Raw genomic sequence first — 18,627 nt, 5'->3', positions numbered from 1 at the left:
ATTTAGAAGCAGCCCAGCTTTAAAAAGTTTATAAATGCCATAAAGGGTAAGTCATATATCCACACTGAAACCAGATCCTGTGAGTGACAGTGTTACTATGCTGCAGTGGATTGTCAGATAAAATTTTCAGCTTGTAACTTCATCAAAATTCACTACACTTATGTGGTGAGAAACACATTTCTGATAACATTTATAGATACATATTAAAATTGTGCAGTTCAGAAATTACTGCATTTTTCTCCCCTTCTCTTCTGGTTCTTTAAAAAAAAAAAATCAGCCACATGTATTCTATTCTGCAGGCATTGTATTTTACTTTAAGAAAAATAATAGCTGTAATTGCCCTTTGAGATTCTATTCCAAAAGACAACACTTAAAAATTCCAAGTTTACCATTTTCTGTGGTATTGACTTCTAATAGCTGGGTTTAATGCAATAGCATTTGCTTGTTTGCCATCCTCTGCATCTGCATCAGTTTTCCAGTCTCCAAGTGCAAGCTCGTAATTGTTCAAGAAGCCTACCAGATACTGTGCTTCTGTGGTAGTCTCACAACTTGCCAGTGAATTAGAAAGGATAAATTGTTATGCCACAAGTTTATTTCATGCGCCTCTGAAGAGTTTACTGTTTCATGTTTTCTCATTCATTCTTCATCTTACCTTAAAAAAAATTGATAATATTTTCCATGTAATAAATGCTGCTCTGACAGTCAAGCATTACCAGCCAATTGATAACCTACAAACAGCATTGTGATCTCTTTAGATAATTAATCTTAGCTATTTTCCTGTCAGGAGCAACAGTGTTTTTGTTTTATGTTGAGCTAGAAAGATTGCCAGTTTTGAAAATTAAAAAGCATTCCCTTTATATTTATATTTATTCATTCCAGTAACAATTTATGATGCTGCATTTAGATACTGAGCGCTTGTCAACAAACATAATTATGTCTCGATATAAACAAGATTGGTGGCTTGACTGTGCAGCTTCATCTTGGTTGAGAATGTTTTGATACAGATTCAGATTATACAAGCTGTGTATTTATGTGGCAGTTTTCTTCCTTTGTTAATAGTTTTCTCCTATAATTACTTGCAGGCAAACCAGTGTACATTTAGGATCACTGTGCATGGGAGACATCAAGCGGAGAAGGAAAGCTGCTCCCCTGCCAGGACCCACAGGTAACCAATTTCCCTGGGACACAGCACAAACCACAAGATGTTAAATCTCTAAACACAAAGCAGTAGGTCAGTGACCTGGGAAAAACCTTGATAAATTCAATAACTTCCCATATAACTTCAGATATGTTCTATCCTTATTTATTAATAAAGATTAAGAAATAAATAGGTTCCCTTCATTTTCCTGCAGTCATTGCCAATTTCCAGTCCTTTGTAGCACAGCACTTCTTTAAAGACAATAAATCTTTTTTCATATACTAAGACAGCAAAGATTACTGGTTATGTCTCTTCAAACATTACAAGGAAAGAGACCCGAGGCATCTTGTTTTCTGCATATGAATGCTCTAAATATCCTGCACAGTAAAGTTAGGATGGGAATTCTTGGGTAAACAATTGAAAATGTGGTGATAAAGCAGTGAAACAGAGCTTTAAAATTAGTGCTGTAGATAAAACAGGAAGCACTTGCAAGCACATTTCTGAAAGATTTTTACAGATGTGGGGTCAAACCATTGGATGCATTTTGCTGATGTCACAGCTGTGAAATGACTTTTTCAATACTTAGCAGTGATTTATAGTGCTCTCATCAGTTTGTTGTATTAATTATATATGTACATACTGGAAGGATTAGTTTATATGTGTGCCTATGTGAGCTTTATATATATTTCTGAATCCAGAAATCTGGATTGCATGTCCTAGTCATACATGAATTACTGCAGCAACATTTGCAGCACATAGAATTTTCAAATATATTTCAAGTAGATGTCTTTAGAGAAGCCTAATACTTGTATTCTAACTGAATTCCTCCTCCTGAAACTTCTTTGTTTCAAACCTCTGTGGCAGAAACAGACCAGAAATAATATTAAAAATGTTATAAAAGCACCTTAGTGGCAGCAGTACGAAAAAAAGAGAATCTATGGGTCAGCTTCTAAGACTCTGAACATATGTGAACTGAGAAAGAAAAATACTTAATGGCTGAAGAGAGAATAATGTAATTATTTCTACAAGGTGATTTTCACTTCACAACTTTCAAGTACTAGAGGATGTCATTTTGTACTGGGAAGTTATCAAGTATCATGAAATTAATTTTATTATTCACTTTACCTTGGGCTTTGAGCTTTCAGAATCTTAATTTACAAGTTGGCTCCTCTGCATAACATTGCAAAGCCAATATTTTGATACTAAGGCAAATATGTGGTCATTCAATGTTATGTGTCCCTGAACTCACAGTTTTAGAAATTGTCTTGCCCCAAAATTTGCCTTTATATAAAAAGCAACAGAGAATAATGGTGGACAAAGGCATCATATGAGGTACCTTTTAACTGGTGTGCCTTCTTTTCTCTTCAAGGTAATCTTTTCAATTTTGTTGTGATCAGGAGGATTGAGAATTTTTTTTTGTATGGGCTTATAAAAGTTGTTCTTCTGCACTTCATCCTAGTGAGTTTTTAAGCAAATAGAATCTTTGGTAAACATTGTATAAGTTTGTACGTATGTATAGGTAATGTATAGCATTCTAGAGATTATTGCAGATTTCTCAATGGCTAACCTTCCTACAACTAAATTATTGTTTATCCCTCACAGGCCTTGTTTGTTTGTCAGTGTTCCATATGATTTTATGAAAGGAAAGGTATTTTCTTTTAGAATGAATGTACATTTGGAAATTTGGATGAAAACAAGAGATCACTTATTTGATTATTCTTCTTTCAGTAGTTTTAGTTAGCTGAGATATGGGAATAGAAGGGTTTGATTTTATGTAGAATAATTTGTGAACTTCACTCTTGAAAGAAAAAAAGGACATAAGTTGTTTACATGAACAGAAGTTGGGAATGGAAAAAGCACTCTCCTAATAATTGTTCGTATTTAATGTCATAATGTAACCTGAAAGGCTGTCTGTAAATGACTCCTTTACTGCAAGTGTTTTCTCTATATGGACTGCAAATTTGCAAAGTTCCACTGAGTCAGTGTGTTGGTAAGAGTATTTTGTAAATTATCATCTGCATTTGGAAAAAATACAATGGTAAATTAATTCTTGTAAAAATCTGCACAGTGCTGAAAATGCCATTTAAGCCTTTAGGTTGAGTAGTACTGGTGAGAACAAGAGGTGATCCTAATGAGGTATTGAAACACATTCCCTGGATTTGAGCTTCACAAGGGTAGCCCCTGCTACTTTCAGACACCTTACAAAGCCACAGACTTCTGTAGCAAGCAGTGTGATTGGTTAAACATTTATTAATTGTGACAAGAACACACAATTTATTTCAGTACTGCAGCTTATTTACTGCTCTTTCACCTTTGTATTTTGTATTGAAAAAGTAAAATGAATATTGATAGAGTTAGATATTGATTTCTAAATTTATAGCCCGTTCTCAGCCTGCAGTCAAAGTCACATACCAATAGGTCTGTTTATATTAGTAACAAAGGATGTAGCTATACTTGTACAGCATTGAGAAACTATTGAAGCAAGGAAGTTTGCACAGCACAGAGCATTTTATTGTTTCAAAAATGTCATTTGTAAAGGTGAAGAAAAGATATGTTGAATAGCAGTGAAGAAAATGAGAGGTAATATGGGCATGGATGATTAGGAGCTGGCAGTACTGATACAGGAGTGTCATATTCTGTCTCTTTTCCTAGGATAAATTTTCTATTTTGTGGATGTTTCATATATCCCATATGTGTGTTGTTCAACCTACATAGTTAATAAACTAACAAAAAAATTATATTAGTAAAAATCGGTTGTTTCCCACAATTGAAGTATGAGGTGTTGTACATTTTAGATTCTCTTTTGCATGACTTCTTCCATGAAAACAATATTATTCCAGTGATTCTGTTCACATGTGAGAACAGGTCATTCTCAGTGACCTTCTGCTCCCTCTGACTACCTGAGTGGTAGAGCTATTTCATGTGACACCCTGACATATTTCACTGCAGCAATACAGTGCTCTCAAGTTTGCAAAAGGACCTCTTAGACAAACCAATCCATTGTCATGGAAATAGCCCTACCAGTACTGGGTCCAGTTTAATGAAAATAGTAATAAAATAGCAACAACAAAACAACAAAAAATTTTGCTAGAGAAAGAACATTCTTTGCCAAGGTAGTGTTACTACTTGAAACACATGCACTGGGAATATTTTCAATAATTTCAGTCTTAGGTTATCTAGTTTAAGTCTCATATCAAACCAATAGGTGCTACAGAATTTTAGATACCATACTGAATATGCATTTATACCAGTTCATTTCTAATTGGCTCTTCTGTACAAGATTTTTTATTTTTATTATCTCCTGTTAAATGCCTAAGATATTTTTTGATTTTTTTTGTTTTTTAAATAACAAACCTCTAAGTCTTAAATGTTGGGAAAAAATCATCAAATTCTGCTTCACATTTCATATTTCTATGCCCTGTGAATAGTAATTTATTTCTAATTCAAAACAATCTTTTTACTCTGTTGTTGCATAGTGTGGTTTACAGTTTGAAGCAGTATTAAAAGCCTGCAAAAACCAATTATAAGAAGACAAAGCTATTTTGTATTTAAAATATAGAAAATGTTTATATAAAATAGATAAATTACTCTGCATGTAATGGGCACTGTAGTACTTATCTTTTGCAAAAACAAATTTCAGATGTCATATTCTTTATCTAGTTGGCATGTTGCATGCACATGCTACACTTCAGGCTGGTCCTGATTGAAATGACCAAGTTAAAAGTCTCATTTTAAAGAATGTGTTTTAATGAAAAATATGACAGTTTCTTAATTACAGCAGAAATACTGAGCACTGCTATAATGCCATCATGACTCACTTTAACAAGGTAATCAAAAGGGTACATGTTTTCATTCCTTTTTAAAAATTGCCAACAGAACAGCTAAGCAAACTATTTTGCTGATGCTTAATATGTCAGTGATTAAAAATCAGACCTGAATATCTGCAGAACCAAAATGATGATTTGAAAAAAATCGTGATTACAGTGTGATAACAGAGGTGGCTTGAGGCTAAGTTTGTGGTGAAGGTCGACTTAGTGCAATAGTTTTAGAGGAAAGATAAACTTTTGGGTACTTGGATGAACTGACTGTAAATTTTCAAAACTCTAGAACTATTATAAGCCTATTTTCTTTTTAACTTGATTCACTGCTTTTCTGTCTACCAAATGTACAACTCTCTAGGCAGAAATCCCTTGTCACAGGGCAGTACAACATTGGTGTGTTGTGAATCCTTTCCCTTTTTGCATTGCACCATTTCTTACCCTTAGTCTGCCAAAGTCCTTCCTGGGATACACTTCATGCCTGCTTGGTTGTCCAGCCCATCTACTCTCATTTTTCTTTGATTGCTATCTGCAGCAAGTTGCATTTTAGGGACTTCTTTCTGTTTCTTTGTTTCTTCTACCTCTTGTCTCACTAAACTTAAAAAGATTGCAGAGTGCCATCCAGTATTGGAAGCTCCTGTCCCTTCAGAGCAAAAGGCTTTATGTGTTGAGCTTAGGGGAGGGTGGTTCAGGCAGGGCATCTTACACAGCACCAGAGTTCAGAAAGTTCAGTAAAAAACTTCAGAAGACCTGCAATTCAACCAGAACAAGGTTATCCTGGAAAATTGCTGATGGGTTTCTTGTGATCTCGAGAGAAGACAATATTCTACGGGCTGTACACACAGCCACTGTAAAGTCAAGAAGTATTCAGATTGGTAGAAGATGACTGTACCTGTCTTTCCAAGTGCTGTTGTCTTCTGAAATGTGGAAGCTTCAAAAATATTTCCTTGAGTTACTCTGGGAGTCTTTCCTAAATTAGCTGTTTCTGGTTATGGAAATCATTCAAATTGCCTCTACTGGAGATGAACTTCACGGTCCTTATGGGTCCCTCACAACTTTAGATGTTCTATGATTCTATGGATTTTTTGGCTTCACTTTCAAGAGCCATAAACCAGCTTACCAGAGAATATAACCAATGAGAGCACCCTTAATATAGTGGAAATTTGGGGGGGAAATGCCTAAACCAGACATTATTTTCAAGTTTCAGAAGTATGTTTCATTAAACAGTTGTACACTTGAGGAGTAGCTTTGAGTGAAATGGAGATGTCATTAGGGAGACTCATTCTCAAGGGCAGTTATATGCTATGCAAGTTCTGCACATTCTCTGCCAGATATCATAATAAAGTGGTTCCTCACAGAGAGGAACCACTTTCTTTTTATGTGCAGTTTGTTAGAATCATCACCTTCCTCAGATGGGCAAATGTGTGTCCTGTAGCTTTCCTAGAGCTCAGCCAATAAAAGAAGTACTGATATTTCAGTCAGTTTTACATTGGTAATTCCAAAGGATTTTTGTTAAAACACAGGTGGTTTGGCAGTTAAAATGTGTGTTTTTTTCCTTAGTTAACATCTTATCCCAGCTCTCCACAACAACCTCTCAGTTGCTGGTGACTAGTTTTCCTTTCTCCTGAAGGAAGAGTGAGCACTGCTGCAAACAGTCCCTGATAGCAATTATGCAAAAACCACTTTTCTTAAAGGTTTTTCAGCATATGATTCACTTTTTGAATAAGGAAGGACATCTGTGCATAAACCTGATAGCAAAACCTGAAGGTTTTGGCACTTCAGGGGAATAAAAATACCTGTTTACTATGTGAGAAAATAAAATTAATTGATCAGGTTTCCACTGCAGGCAAGATTTCTGTCTTTGTGTAAAAGCCTTGCAATTAGTGGGAGTGTTCCTAATAAGATCTGTTGTATGTACTCTGGATTTCACAAAGAACATTTTTGCTTTGGATTTCCACTGGATTTCATTGTAAGGCTGCAAGTCTTTCTGTAAAAGTGAGGGAATGCTTATCAGATGGGATTCATTTTTCTGAATTTTGGAGGGTTTAAACAGAACTTTGGAATGTCCCCCAGTGAGAATGCTTCTTCCAAAGTGCCATTCAGTGACAATGACTCTGTCATCAAAGGCAAGGGGTAAAACAAAGCCCTTCTTTGGACTGAAGTGAAAAGATAGTCTTGGGTATTCAAGAGATTCCCCTTACAGAGGAATAAATGGCAATCTAAAAATACCAATTCTTCCAACCAATTTAATAGCAGCAAAGAGTGAATGGGCATGAAGTTTTACTCCAGACACAGTGTAATCCAATAAAAAATGGAAGGAGAAGAGCACCTGCAAATCCAATTACAAGTGATCTGTGTTTCTGGATAACCAGTTGTACCTAAAATTCAGTGTCACAATCTTAAGTGGTGTGTAAATTTATGTTTATATATTCAAGAGAGTTGAAAATAGATTTAAATATAGAGTCTATGCTTCAAGATAGGGTGTGTTTACCCAGGCCACATTTAATACCCCTTGAGATGGGGTAGTAGGAATAAAACTATGGCAGTGCAGACATCAGCAAAACTCTGCTGTGGATATGGGATAAATACAGAGGCTTCCAGCACCTGCTGAAGTCATAGCTATGTCCTCTCTGCTATTCTTATCTCTCTGTTAGCTAGAATAAAATTCAATGCAAGCAGTCTCACCTGAATATAATAATTCTAAGGTTGTTCTTTAGACAGTCTTAGATAGCTCAGTGTGAGGGATGTGTTAAAGTCTGGTGAAATAATGCAGTCTCAAATATTAGCTAAATAATTTTCATAGTATTCTCATAGCTGGGTTGTTTTAGTTTTAGTTTGGTGTTTTGTGGTTTTTTAGTAGATATACAGCCATATGTACTGAATTTTGAAAACCACTGCAGGTAGTCAGTTTAAAAATCACCATACAGCTGTTGGCTGTACTTCTGAAGCTGTGTCTGTGCAATTACCCAAAACAATTTTAAAAACATAAACATCTAGGCAGTCTGATTCCCATTTTGCTAGTTAGAGAGAGCTGGCATAAAAAGACTACAGCAATGTATTATTCTGATTACTTTCCTTGTGTATCAGGATCAGTCCCTTCTGCTCTGAGCTCATCTGTCTGGTAAGGAGTCAGAAAAGAAAAAGAACAGATGAAATATTAAATGCTTTCAGAAAATGAAGGGAAAAGTGCACCAGCTTTTAAAGAGAATCAGCATGTATCATTTCTGCTTCCATTGGCTGTTTATCCAACATCAATACAACACTTTAGGAGCCAAATTACTAAACAAGCTGCCAATTAGGCTTGCAGTCAGCTGGATAGATTAGTGGCTAAGAGAGGCAGATACAAGATTTTCATCTCTTGAGCCAATTACGCAAGTGAATTACTATCCACAATGCTCCTTGGAAGATTTGAGGTAGAAAGACTGACTCTGCTGTGATAGACATAAGTGAGATCCAGGGTAGGGGGTAAGGGTTAGCAGGCCATGTATTGCAAAAATTACCCAAGCAAAAAGAGATCCTTCTAGGAAAGGATTTAAAGGATTTAAGGCTGCTGGGAGCGATAGAAGAGGAAATAATAGTTGTGGTATGCTCTGCTAAGGCATTGCTGTTCTGCTCACAAGTCTTAATCATACAAAAGGAAGATGAAAGGGCAAGACTATATTTATGTACAGTGTCATTTTCTCAGAACTGTTTAAAACCCCGTTTTCTTAACATCAGAAATAGTTTGGTGGCCAGAGATGAAATTACTTCACTATGCCTTCATTTGTTTCCTAGCAGAAGGGGGGGATTGTTGAGAGGGGGGGGAAAAAAGCACAACAAAAAACCTACACATTTTCTTAACTAAGGGTTATCTGAGAGCTTGATCCTAGCTGTATTCTTGTTTTATTCAGCCCAATATAAGCCAAACATGCTTGATGTTATTCTTACCCAGCAATTGGACCATACAAATAAACATTGTCACAATAGTGGTTTATGAGGTCACAGCTCCTTTATTATTCTATAATAAATGATAACTTCAGTGGTGAGCTTTGGATTTGTAGAAGCATTTTGCAAATAAAATGGATCTGTCAGATCAAAACTGTTCATAGGCTCATTTGTTTCCTGCTGACAGTGTTGTACACTGGTGTAACATTGTTTCTTAAATATGAAGCAAATTTAAAAGCTGAACTTTTGCAAGCTGCTGTATCCAAAAATGATTAAACAGATGTGGAGCCTGCAGCAGCATTAGACCTCTGATCTGATTTTAGCTTACAGATGGAATTAAATTAATTCATGGCAATCACTGTAAAATCAAGGGTATGGCACTGAATGCTAGTGTACTGTTTAACCAGGACATACCTGTCTCAACAGCTGTTAAGAAAAAATTACATACCTTTATTTTTCACTGAAACCTGCCTTTAATGCCATCATAAGTATCATACCAAAATTAAACAAATGTGATGAGTGTTCTGCTTTCCACTTCCCAGTTTTGTCACTGCTACTCAAAGATTTCATATTCCATGTATGTAAGGTCATATGCATAAAAAAAAGTAGACCTTGAAGTGTGTCTCTTCATATACACTAAGATTTGAGGATTGGCCTTTTTCCTTTCAGCTGGCAGTATTGCAGAGAAAAGGAGCATAAGCTGAGGGTATTTTACAGTGCTGTCTTTTCAAACAAGTCACTGTGCTTTAGTGTTAGCTCCTTCCTTGTATAATGGCAGCCACTTCTATCTACAGACTGCTCATCTGGTAGGTCAGGAAGCAATTGTTAGGGTTTCTAAAAACATTTTCAGTCTGTAGAAGAAAGGGTGTACTGCACAGGAGGTACCTGCAAATTATTAGTATAGAGACATCCTTATAACTCCTGGAAAACTCATACAGAAAAAAAAATTATTAGAAATTTTCTAATTTTTTGTTAGAAAAGCTTTTTTTTTTTTTTTTTTTTTTTTTTTTGTTGTGTGTGTGTAATCTGATTCTGCATGGTTATTTTTTGTGGGACAGCACAATGGGTTGGTTTTGCTCTTGCTCCTGGGTGGGTCAAGACTGAACACGTCCCAGAGGTAGCACAGCCCTTTTCAAGGCCATGTGCTTGGACCATTTACTCTAACAGGCCCTACTGGCTAGTCCAAGAAGTGCCATAGGCATGAATTAAAAACTGAACTTGAAGATGAATATTGCAAGGACAATTACTGCTTTTAATTAGAAAATAAAAGCCCAAAGCACAGGAATGGGGGTCAGGGGAATAGCACACAGTGTAGCATGATTTTTAAGAGCTCTCTCCTGTCATGCAGTCTATCAGCAATGCAAATGTTGGGGGTTTTTTCCAACCTGCTGATTGCACATGAAATGGAGGAAGAGGGAAATACCACTATCCGTATTCTTTGGATTAAAATAAAATATGTTGCATTACAGATAAATTTTTCAAGTGATGGGTGAAAAATTGCAGGAATGTTAAAGGCAGACATAGATAGTATTCATATAAAAACTAACTATACTGCACTAGAATGGCCAGCGTATATTAAATATTTTGCACAATTACAGTAAAAGCAATCTGTATTCACCTCATTTATGAGAAGGAGTTATTAGTCAAATAGTAATGTAGGCAAGATGGGTGGGGTTTTGGTTTTGCTTTATTCTTGCTGCAATACAAAGCCTCCAAACACATTATCCTTTGAACAGTGTATATTGTTTGATTGTCTGCCCAAAAGTGGGTTGTGAAACCAAGTTTATGGTGGCTTCTTTTCTTTCTTTTTCTTTTTTCTCCTGATGATGTACAAGAGTAAAACAGGGCTCTTAGGGAGAGCTTGTGTTTTAACAGGAGATATAAAAGAATGTACGGTAGAGGAAAAAACAGTTATTGTATATACATTCTAGAAGTACTTATATGTCTTTAAAAATAAATTATTCCAATTATCCTGTCATAGGAAAACAACATTGAACTGCTTCAAAAGATATCAAAAATAGAAACACCAGTTTACTAAATAACATGTCAGGTTACAGGGTGTTCTTTCATATATCATCTTTGTGAGGTTCCTCTGGCTGTCTCAGGAATTGAAATTCATATAGAAAGGTACATCTGTTACAGGAAGAGGTCTGTGGGTTTTTTCCCCTGAATAGACTAAAACAAAAATGCTGTTTGTGTTGTCTCAGGCTATGCCTTGCATATTGTTCCAGCAGCATTGCTGCCTCTGCTTAGGCAGCATTATGAATGGTTTCATGTTCCCAGTTTTTAGGTGTCATAAAATACACTCTTGTGCTTGCTCTTTCCTGCTTGGCAGGTCTGCTGGATCTCTCTTCCCCTTGAAGTTTTCCCCTAATTGTTCCACAAACATTTACTGGAATGATTATTCATTTCTTACCATCACTTCTAACAAAAAGTGGACCAAAACACACTTCCAGAGTTTTACCTGTGAGGCTTACCAGAACTTTTGTTGAACATTATCCTTTTTTCTTTCTTTTTTCTTTTTTCTTTTTTTTTTTTTTTCTTTTTTTTTTTTTTTGTGCTAGAAAGTGTAACTGGGAAGGTTGCAAAGCCTGTGTTGTGTATGCCAGGAAGTGCCAGGGACTCGTTTGTATGAAAATTGCCTCTGCCTGTGGGGGCCTGAAAAGAAAGGAAGTCTTGGACATTGAATTTTGTGCTGGTCAGTTCAAGAGGAACCCTCTTGGGGACTGGAGGCTGTTGACTTAAAAGCCTTTTTTTTAAGCCTAGCATTAAGCATAGCTTCAAACCAGTATTAAAGGATGCCTTCCCTCAGTGCACTCCTGTTTTTTCTTTGACTCAGGAACTGAGATACTAGAAAGCAGTCTGCCTTGTATGCAGCCAGTGTTTTACTGAATATGAACAGATCTATAGTGGATAATGCCAGAGTACTGTAAATTCATCATCACAATCATCATGAGGTTTTTAATGAGCACCTCTCATTTTGAATTTCTGTCTGTCTATGCAGTTTCCACTGTGGCACCTTGCTTTTTGTGTGTGTGTAATAAATGAGGCTTTTTAGAAGCTCATGTTCAACTTTTTTGTGTTCCTGTTTAGTAAGTTAATACAATGATAATCCATCCCCTTGTCAATGGTAAATTCTTGACTGATATTATAGTCTCCAAAAACTCAAAACTGCAGATTTCTCATACAGCATTTTTCAAAAAGTAGTAGGCAGATTAAATAGGTAGAAAATTTAACAGATAGTTTTGAAGCTGAGCACATTGAGGTTTTTTGGTTTTTTTTACTCTGTTGTTGGGGCAGGGAGATGTTGACTAACGCTGAAAACAAAATCCAGCTGTCCACGTGCAACTGCTAGTGTTCAAAAACTTCAGCCCTTTTTAAAATTGTTTGTATGGTGTAAGTTGATAAATTTTAATACAGATTCTTGAAATAAATATCCTTGTGCAAGATATTTACATTTAGAAATATGTGCATTGTTCTTTATGTCCATTGCATAATTGGTTGATTAAGGTGAAAAACAGCTTTGTTATTTTGACTTCACTATTTTAAGTTTTGTTTTTTTTAATGATGCATTCATGGGAAGAAACCCTTTCTTATAAAAAAATTAATCTATTAATTAACTATATGCTGACACTTGCAATTCTAGTGCTCTTTTCTGTGTTATGCATGCAGCTTTTCTCAAAGATCTCGATGCTAAGGAAAAGAAAATGTAAGCAACACTTAATAAAATTGAAACACCAAAAGTAACCTTGGATATATCAAATCTCACAATGTTCAATAAAAGAAAAATTGAGTAAAGGTATAGCTGAGTTTCAGAGTTGTTGACCACCTGTCTATGCTTTTTCTGTAACAGCTATAATTGCTTAATCAGAACTTATTTATTGGGTTTTCTTGAAGGAGATCAGTGATGATAAATATTACTAAGAACGGACTGATGGTCATGTTACTATAATGTGTCTCTTCTTAGGAGCTGCATAGGACTAGAAATTCCTGTGCTCTTGACAATGTGCTGGTAGATATCTGCAGGTGATTTATATTCTTTGAGGCTGATGTGAATGAAATCCACTGTACTGGAATATAATATGACAGTATTTGTCATATGTAAAATGGAATGAATCTTCAAAAGCATTAAAAATAAAAGCATAAGACTGTATTATTTAGAATCATATGCAGTCAAGAGGTCAGCATGTGCAAAGACAGCCTGTTCTAGAAACCTGTTAGATGAATTAGGAGAATAAGAAGGTTTAAAGCTTTACGGGAGATTATCCTGCTCTTCTCCACATGGCGGGCAGTGCTGATTAATGCTGTGTATTTCTTTAATCTCAGGGTTTGTAGGTGAAAACACCCAACCAATCCCAGAAAACAACATTGGGAACAGAATGCTTCAGAGTATGGGCTGGACCCCAGGCACGGGCCTCGGACCAGACGGCAAAGGGATAGCAGAGCCCATACGAGCCATCCAGAGACCCAAAGGACTTGGACTCGGATTTAGCTGACAGACATAAAAATAAAGCTCAAAATAAAACAAAAAAAGGAAAAAAGAATGAAAAAGGAAAAAATGGCAAACATATTCTTTGTTGTGATTGGCAAATCCTGTTTTTTTCTTCTCTCAAAGATGGCTGAGGTCAACGAGCTCCACCAGTTGCAGGGTACAGTGACAGAACTGGCATTCAAGTCTAACTTCATAATGGTGCTAAAATGTACAAAAACTTTTTTATTTTCTGTGGTCTTAAGGTTTGTATTAAGCATAAAATTCAGTATGCTCACATTTTTTGTAAAAGCTTCTGACACAGCAGGTTTTAGTATGTAAGTAATTTTTTTTTGTAAGTATAATTTCATCTCAAGAGCCTTGATAAGATTTGTTGAGGAAAATGGAACTTTTTACAGCTATTGTGGCTTCCCCCTTTTCAGGCAAAGTTTCCAAACCTGGTATTTGTAGTGTTTAACAATATTTGAGTATAAGCTGTCATTATGGCTATAAGACATACATGTTTCCCACTGGAAGGTGGTGTGATGTGCAATTTTGTCTAAGAGCATGAAAAACAGCTTTGTTGTCATAGGAATGCCATTCCAACACCATTTTCTGGCAATGTATTACTGTCTTCCACATTCAAGCTGAAAAGTAATGCTTTTATACTTGTTTTTACATTTACAAAATTATCTTTCCTCAGCAAATATTTTACAAAGTTAAAGTTTATTCTGACTTTGGCTTTCCCTTTGTATTAATAATCCTCAGTGTTGCCACATTTAAGAACAGTTTGAGCTTTGAAACAGGAAATTGTATTTTAGGGATGACTGTGTTTCAGTGTTTATTCTGGGGTTTGGCTCCTTTTAAACAATGCAGTGTTCAACATGGTGTTAACGTTTGGTTTGTGACCGTGCTGTTGCCAATAAGGAACCTCTAAGGATCATGAACAGAAAAAGGGGAAGGAGAAGCAGGATTAGGATGGAGGAAAAGAAGGAAAAAGATACTTTGATGGCATCTCACAAATCTAAGCTAGCAATTTAAAATCAAGAGGGATCATTAAGTGTTTTAATCAGTATCCTAATGTATCTAATGTCAGCAGAAGCAATTTCATTAAGCACCAACCAATCAAGCTCCTAGGGTACTTATTAGTCTGCAGGATAAAACAAATTCCACTTTAAAATTAAATGGTAGGGCTGAAGGAAACTGTTTTACAGATGCACTAAGGAGAAAATCCTGCCCCTCTCACCACCCATGTCTGTAGTAGCTGGCAATATTTACCCTCACTGCAGAAGATTTGATTCTCCAGTCTCTCTTCAAGAAGAGCATCTCCCTTCCACAGCTCCCAAACTGCAGAGACAAGTACTTAGTTCCAGATGCTTGCAAAGATATTTCTTTAAGATAAAATGAGCACAGCTTTGTGCATGCAACTGTGAAATATAATGATTAATTTTAAGACATGTTTTTATTACTTGCCTTTTTCTCTCAGCTTCGCCCATTTTTCCAGGAAAATAGTAACAGGAAGAGGAAAACCAGCAGCATTATAGCATTAAATTTGCTTAAAAGAAATGTTCATACTTTCCAGTGTGATTACTGTCATTTTGGAGACGTCGTTTCACCATACCACCAGAGTGTAGAGATTACAGATTAGTACCTGATGTTGTTTTGATGATGGTTGAATGCACATGTTCTCTGAGTTTCAGGAAAATTATTTATTGCTGTTTAAATACTTTATATGATTGTGTGGTTTGACTTTTTAAAATTATAAGAAATTTTAAACAGAAATGGGATTTATACAGCAAAACATATACTTTTTATTTTGAGGTTTGGTGTGAGTTTGCCACTTCAAATATCTCTTGCACAACTGACCTTGGTGAAATACATTCCATATCCAAAGAATTTCAAAGCCACATGTTTGCAAAGGGCCAAGAGCCTGGAATTCTGCAGTTGGCAGAGGTGCCCACTTGTGTGTTATTCCAAATAATGTATTTCTGTGGCCTGCACCTGTTCTGTCAGTGCCATGTGCTCCTGAAAGCAAGTTAATTCTGACAATCTCTTTGTTTTGTACACCACAATCAGAAATCCCTTAAAATCATTTTCAATGTGTGAATTACAAACATTTTAAGATCTGTTTGTTGGAGCTCTGTCTGCAAAACTATGAAAGAATACTCAGTCTTAAAATTCCACTGTTTTGCTTTAGTTCCAACACCTGCATGTCTTGGACTGGAATATCACACCTCTAACACTTCTTTGAAATATTTCTGTGCAATTTACCATAGCAGTAGTTTCTCAAGAATTAAGTGTAGACTTCTAAGAGTACTTGAAAGTGTTTCCTGTTTTTAAAAGTTAAGAGGGAAATAATGGATACATGTTAAGGGAAAACATCTTTAGCTCATTCAACTTTTTCATGAATTCCTACAGGTACAGTGAAGCAGCCAGCCTAGTAGACAGTCATAATGGAAGAACTATGTAATCAGATTGAAAATCTTACAACTTTTTGTTTTAAATCAGCCTTTTAGTGAGAATCTATTAGACATTAAGATTAGTTAAACTGGTTTTGATATAGATGCACTTTGTTTTTCCCAGGTATTATCCATAGATGCCACAGCTGACAATACACTTCATCTGTTAGAAGCTGTAGAACAAAGTGATTTATTAAAATATTTTAATGTAGTGTTTTGAGATATTTTTTGTGCAGTAAAATTCCCATTCTGACTCACACTGTGATTTCATTTTCATTTTTCCACATCTCACAGGAGTGGTTTTAAAGATACTCCAGTAGTGTGATTTCACACAGTTAAAGCTAGTGGTAAGAAAACAAAAATTAATTATAGGGTTTTTTTTCTTTTTTTTTTAAACCATTGAAATGTTATTTGGCTTTGAAACAGGTCAAAATACTTGGATCCAAATACTTGGATCTACTGTTTTCTTCAGATCTTTCCTATGTCTAAGCTGCAATCATACTATGATACCTGCTATAAAGCTGGCACATGTTATTTTAAAATACATATACAATTTTTTTAAGATAATAATTCTTTATGCCTGTGACACTGAAGTTTTTTGCCTACATAAATAAATATGGGATCATCTTGTATCTAAAAGCTGTCATCCATCACTTGCCAGATTCTTTCCATTTAAGTATTTGAATCAGTAGCTCAGCTGTTACCATAATATTCTTCCTCTGAAGAATGTTTAGTGAAGAGACGTTGCCTATTATCAGCACTGCATTTTGCTACATGTTCCATGTGTCTCAAAGTTCTGTGAATTGAGCCATTAGCTGTTAATAAAAGAAACCCATGAGCAGTATCTAATTTCTAAATAAATATTTGTCAAAGTCAGAGAAGCATTATCAGTATGCTTGTTTTAACAAGTTTGTCTCTGCATTTGTCTTTCTGCAATTAGGTCAATAATGGGTGTAGAACAGCAGTAAATAGCTAAATAATATGTATAGAATGCTTTGCTTTAACAACACAAATGCAAGATGAAATAAAATAAATAGACTCGATTTTTCATGAGCTTTGTATGTTCTTTTCTTCAAACTGCTCTTTTCTGTAGTGTTGTTATTGCACAGGTGAGTACAAAAACATGCTGTTTCTGGGAATATAATTAAAGTGACTAATATTGTGTGCCAAGCAAATGCATACTGTGTTAAGCCATTACACTGCCTTTTATGTAGCTTTTTACCAGTACTTCTTTCCTAGGTTATTATTATCCTGCTGAAGAGCTTACACCACATAGCCAGGAAATACCTCGTTTAAGATGTTTGCAGCACTTTTGTTATCATATTCTTCTAAGGCTTAAAAATACAAGTTCCCTTCACTCATTAGGTATGTGTATACTTTGATAACCATGATAGGGTCTTGTGCTTTCTCTTCAAACAGGTCTCCAGAAGTGTTCCTCCAAGGAAAACTCATACAACCTTTGTTTTGTTTTCCCTCTCCCCATGCTCCCAGGGCACTTTCAGTGAAGGCATATCAGAAATGGCAATCCCTCCCCTCTTAATCGAGAAACTTTCTAATTAGACTTCCATCCCTAGTAGAGTTTTCAGGAGCAGTGGGGTAGCTGCAAAAGGCTTAGCACACATTTACTTGCAACTGAGCACACTAAGTTGTTTGGGCTTCTTCTCTCCTGTCCTACAATAAAACAGATTGCAGAAGCTATTTTGATCATGTTGCTTGAATATTCAATAATTAAGTAAAAGGCTGAAAATCACTGAGATGTAAGCTTGATCTTCCCCACCAATGAGAACTGGTTTTTAACAGCTATGAAAAGTGGTTAAATTAATATGAGGTATTCCACCTGTAGAAAGTTGTTATTTTGGCCTGTTTATAACATTGCTATGATTAATTTAAGTATTGGGGAGTTTGACTTCTGAAACTGTGAATATAAGTTTTTGGCCTGCGAGGGATGTATGTGTTATTGTAGTACATTTACACTGATTAGATACATGAGCTTATTAAAAAATCGTTCAGAGTATTTCATCATAGGTATGCTCATTTCAGTTGTGCTTTGTCCATAGTGTTGTCTTTCCTCCTTAATAGTCTGTTTTTCTGGAAAACTGCAGCCCTGTGTATGTTTTTAAGTGATAATATCCAGTGTTTTCTCTCTTGAAGTGTAATCTCTTGTATGTGCCAGCTAATGCCACTCAAGATTTTCTGTTGTTTCTACTGCTCTACAGAAGTTGTTTTTCCAGCCCCTTCCTAGGCCAGTTTCCTGAAGGGCCACATGTTGCCTTCATCAGTTGTAAGGGATTTTGACACTGAGAACTTGGGATTTCTTTGTCCTTGGCCAAGTTGTGTTGATCTCTCTTCTTCCTGTGGCCCCAAGTCAGTGAGAGATTTGTAATACTTGGTGCACGTATCTGCCATTGGCTTCAAGATATGAAGTACTACTTAGGTCTAAAAATAAGCAGTATGGCAGACTGAGGCTGTGACTTTCTTCCGTGTAAAAGATACAAGTCCTAAATTTTCCATGGCATCAGAGCTCCCTCAGATCCCAGCTGCCTGTTTGCAGGATTGTGCTGGCCCATCTTCAGCACTGAGCTGTTCTAGAGCTGCTGTTTGGCTGCTGTAATGTACGGGTTAGCTGGTGGTTAATGTCAGTCTGTCTATCCTTGCAGTATCCATGGCAATACATCTCCAGTGTGGGGAGTCAGGCTGCCATGTCAGCCTGGAATATCTTGATTTTGAACAGTTCAAAATAAGGCACAGCGAACCACTCGTGCAACTGTCAGTGTAGTATTTGGGAGGTGTGAAGGGGTCTTTTTTGTCAACTCAAAAAGG

At 36.1% G+C, this 18,627-nt stretch overlaps 1 protein-coding gene across 2 annotated transcripts in view; it reads left to right on the top strand.

Annotated features, from left to right (window-relative positions):
* The window catches only part of GPATCH2 (G-patch domain containing 2), a 117,714-nt gene extending 100,864 nt beyond the window's left edge, over positions 1-16,850 (top strand). Inside the window, exons 9-11 of one of the 2 annotated variants that reach the window (XR_008840111.1) lie at positions 1,083-1,165; positions 13,207-14,608; positions 14,667-16,850. Coding sequence is in view for 1 of the 2 variants with exons in the window: in XM_056487630.1 (XP_056343605.1) it covers positions 1,083-1,165; positions 13,207-13,376 (253 nt within the window). In the remaining variant the exon portion in view is untranslated. Of the gene's footprint in view, positions 1-1,082; positions 1,166-13,206 lie in introns of both variants that reach the window. The other variant, XM_056487630.1, reaches the window with a different exon arrangement.
* Positions 16,851-18,627: the final 1,777 nt, after the last annotated feature.

The sequence above is a fragment of the Oenanthe melanoleuca genome, chromosome 3 (assembly GCF_029582105.1).
Source record: "Oenanthe melanoleuca isolate GR-GAL-2019-014 chromosome 3, OMel1.0, whole genome shotgun sequence".
Classification (NCBI taxonomy): domain Eukaryota; kingdom Metazoa; phylum Chordata; class Aves; order Passeriformes; family Muscicapidae; genus Oenanthe; species Oenanthe melanoleuca.
The sequence above is the reverse complement of the archived record's forward strand: the minus strand, read 5'-3'. Positions and strand labels throughout refer to the sequence as shown.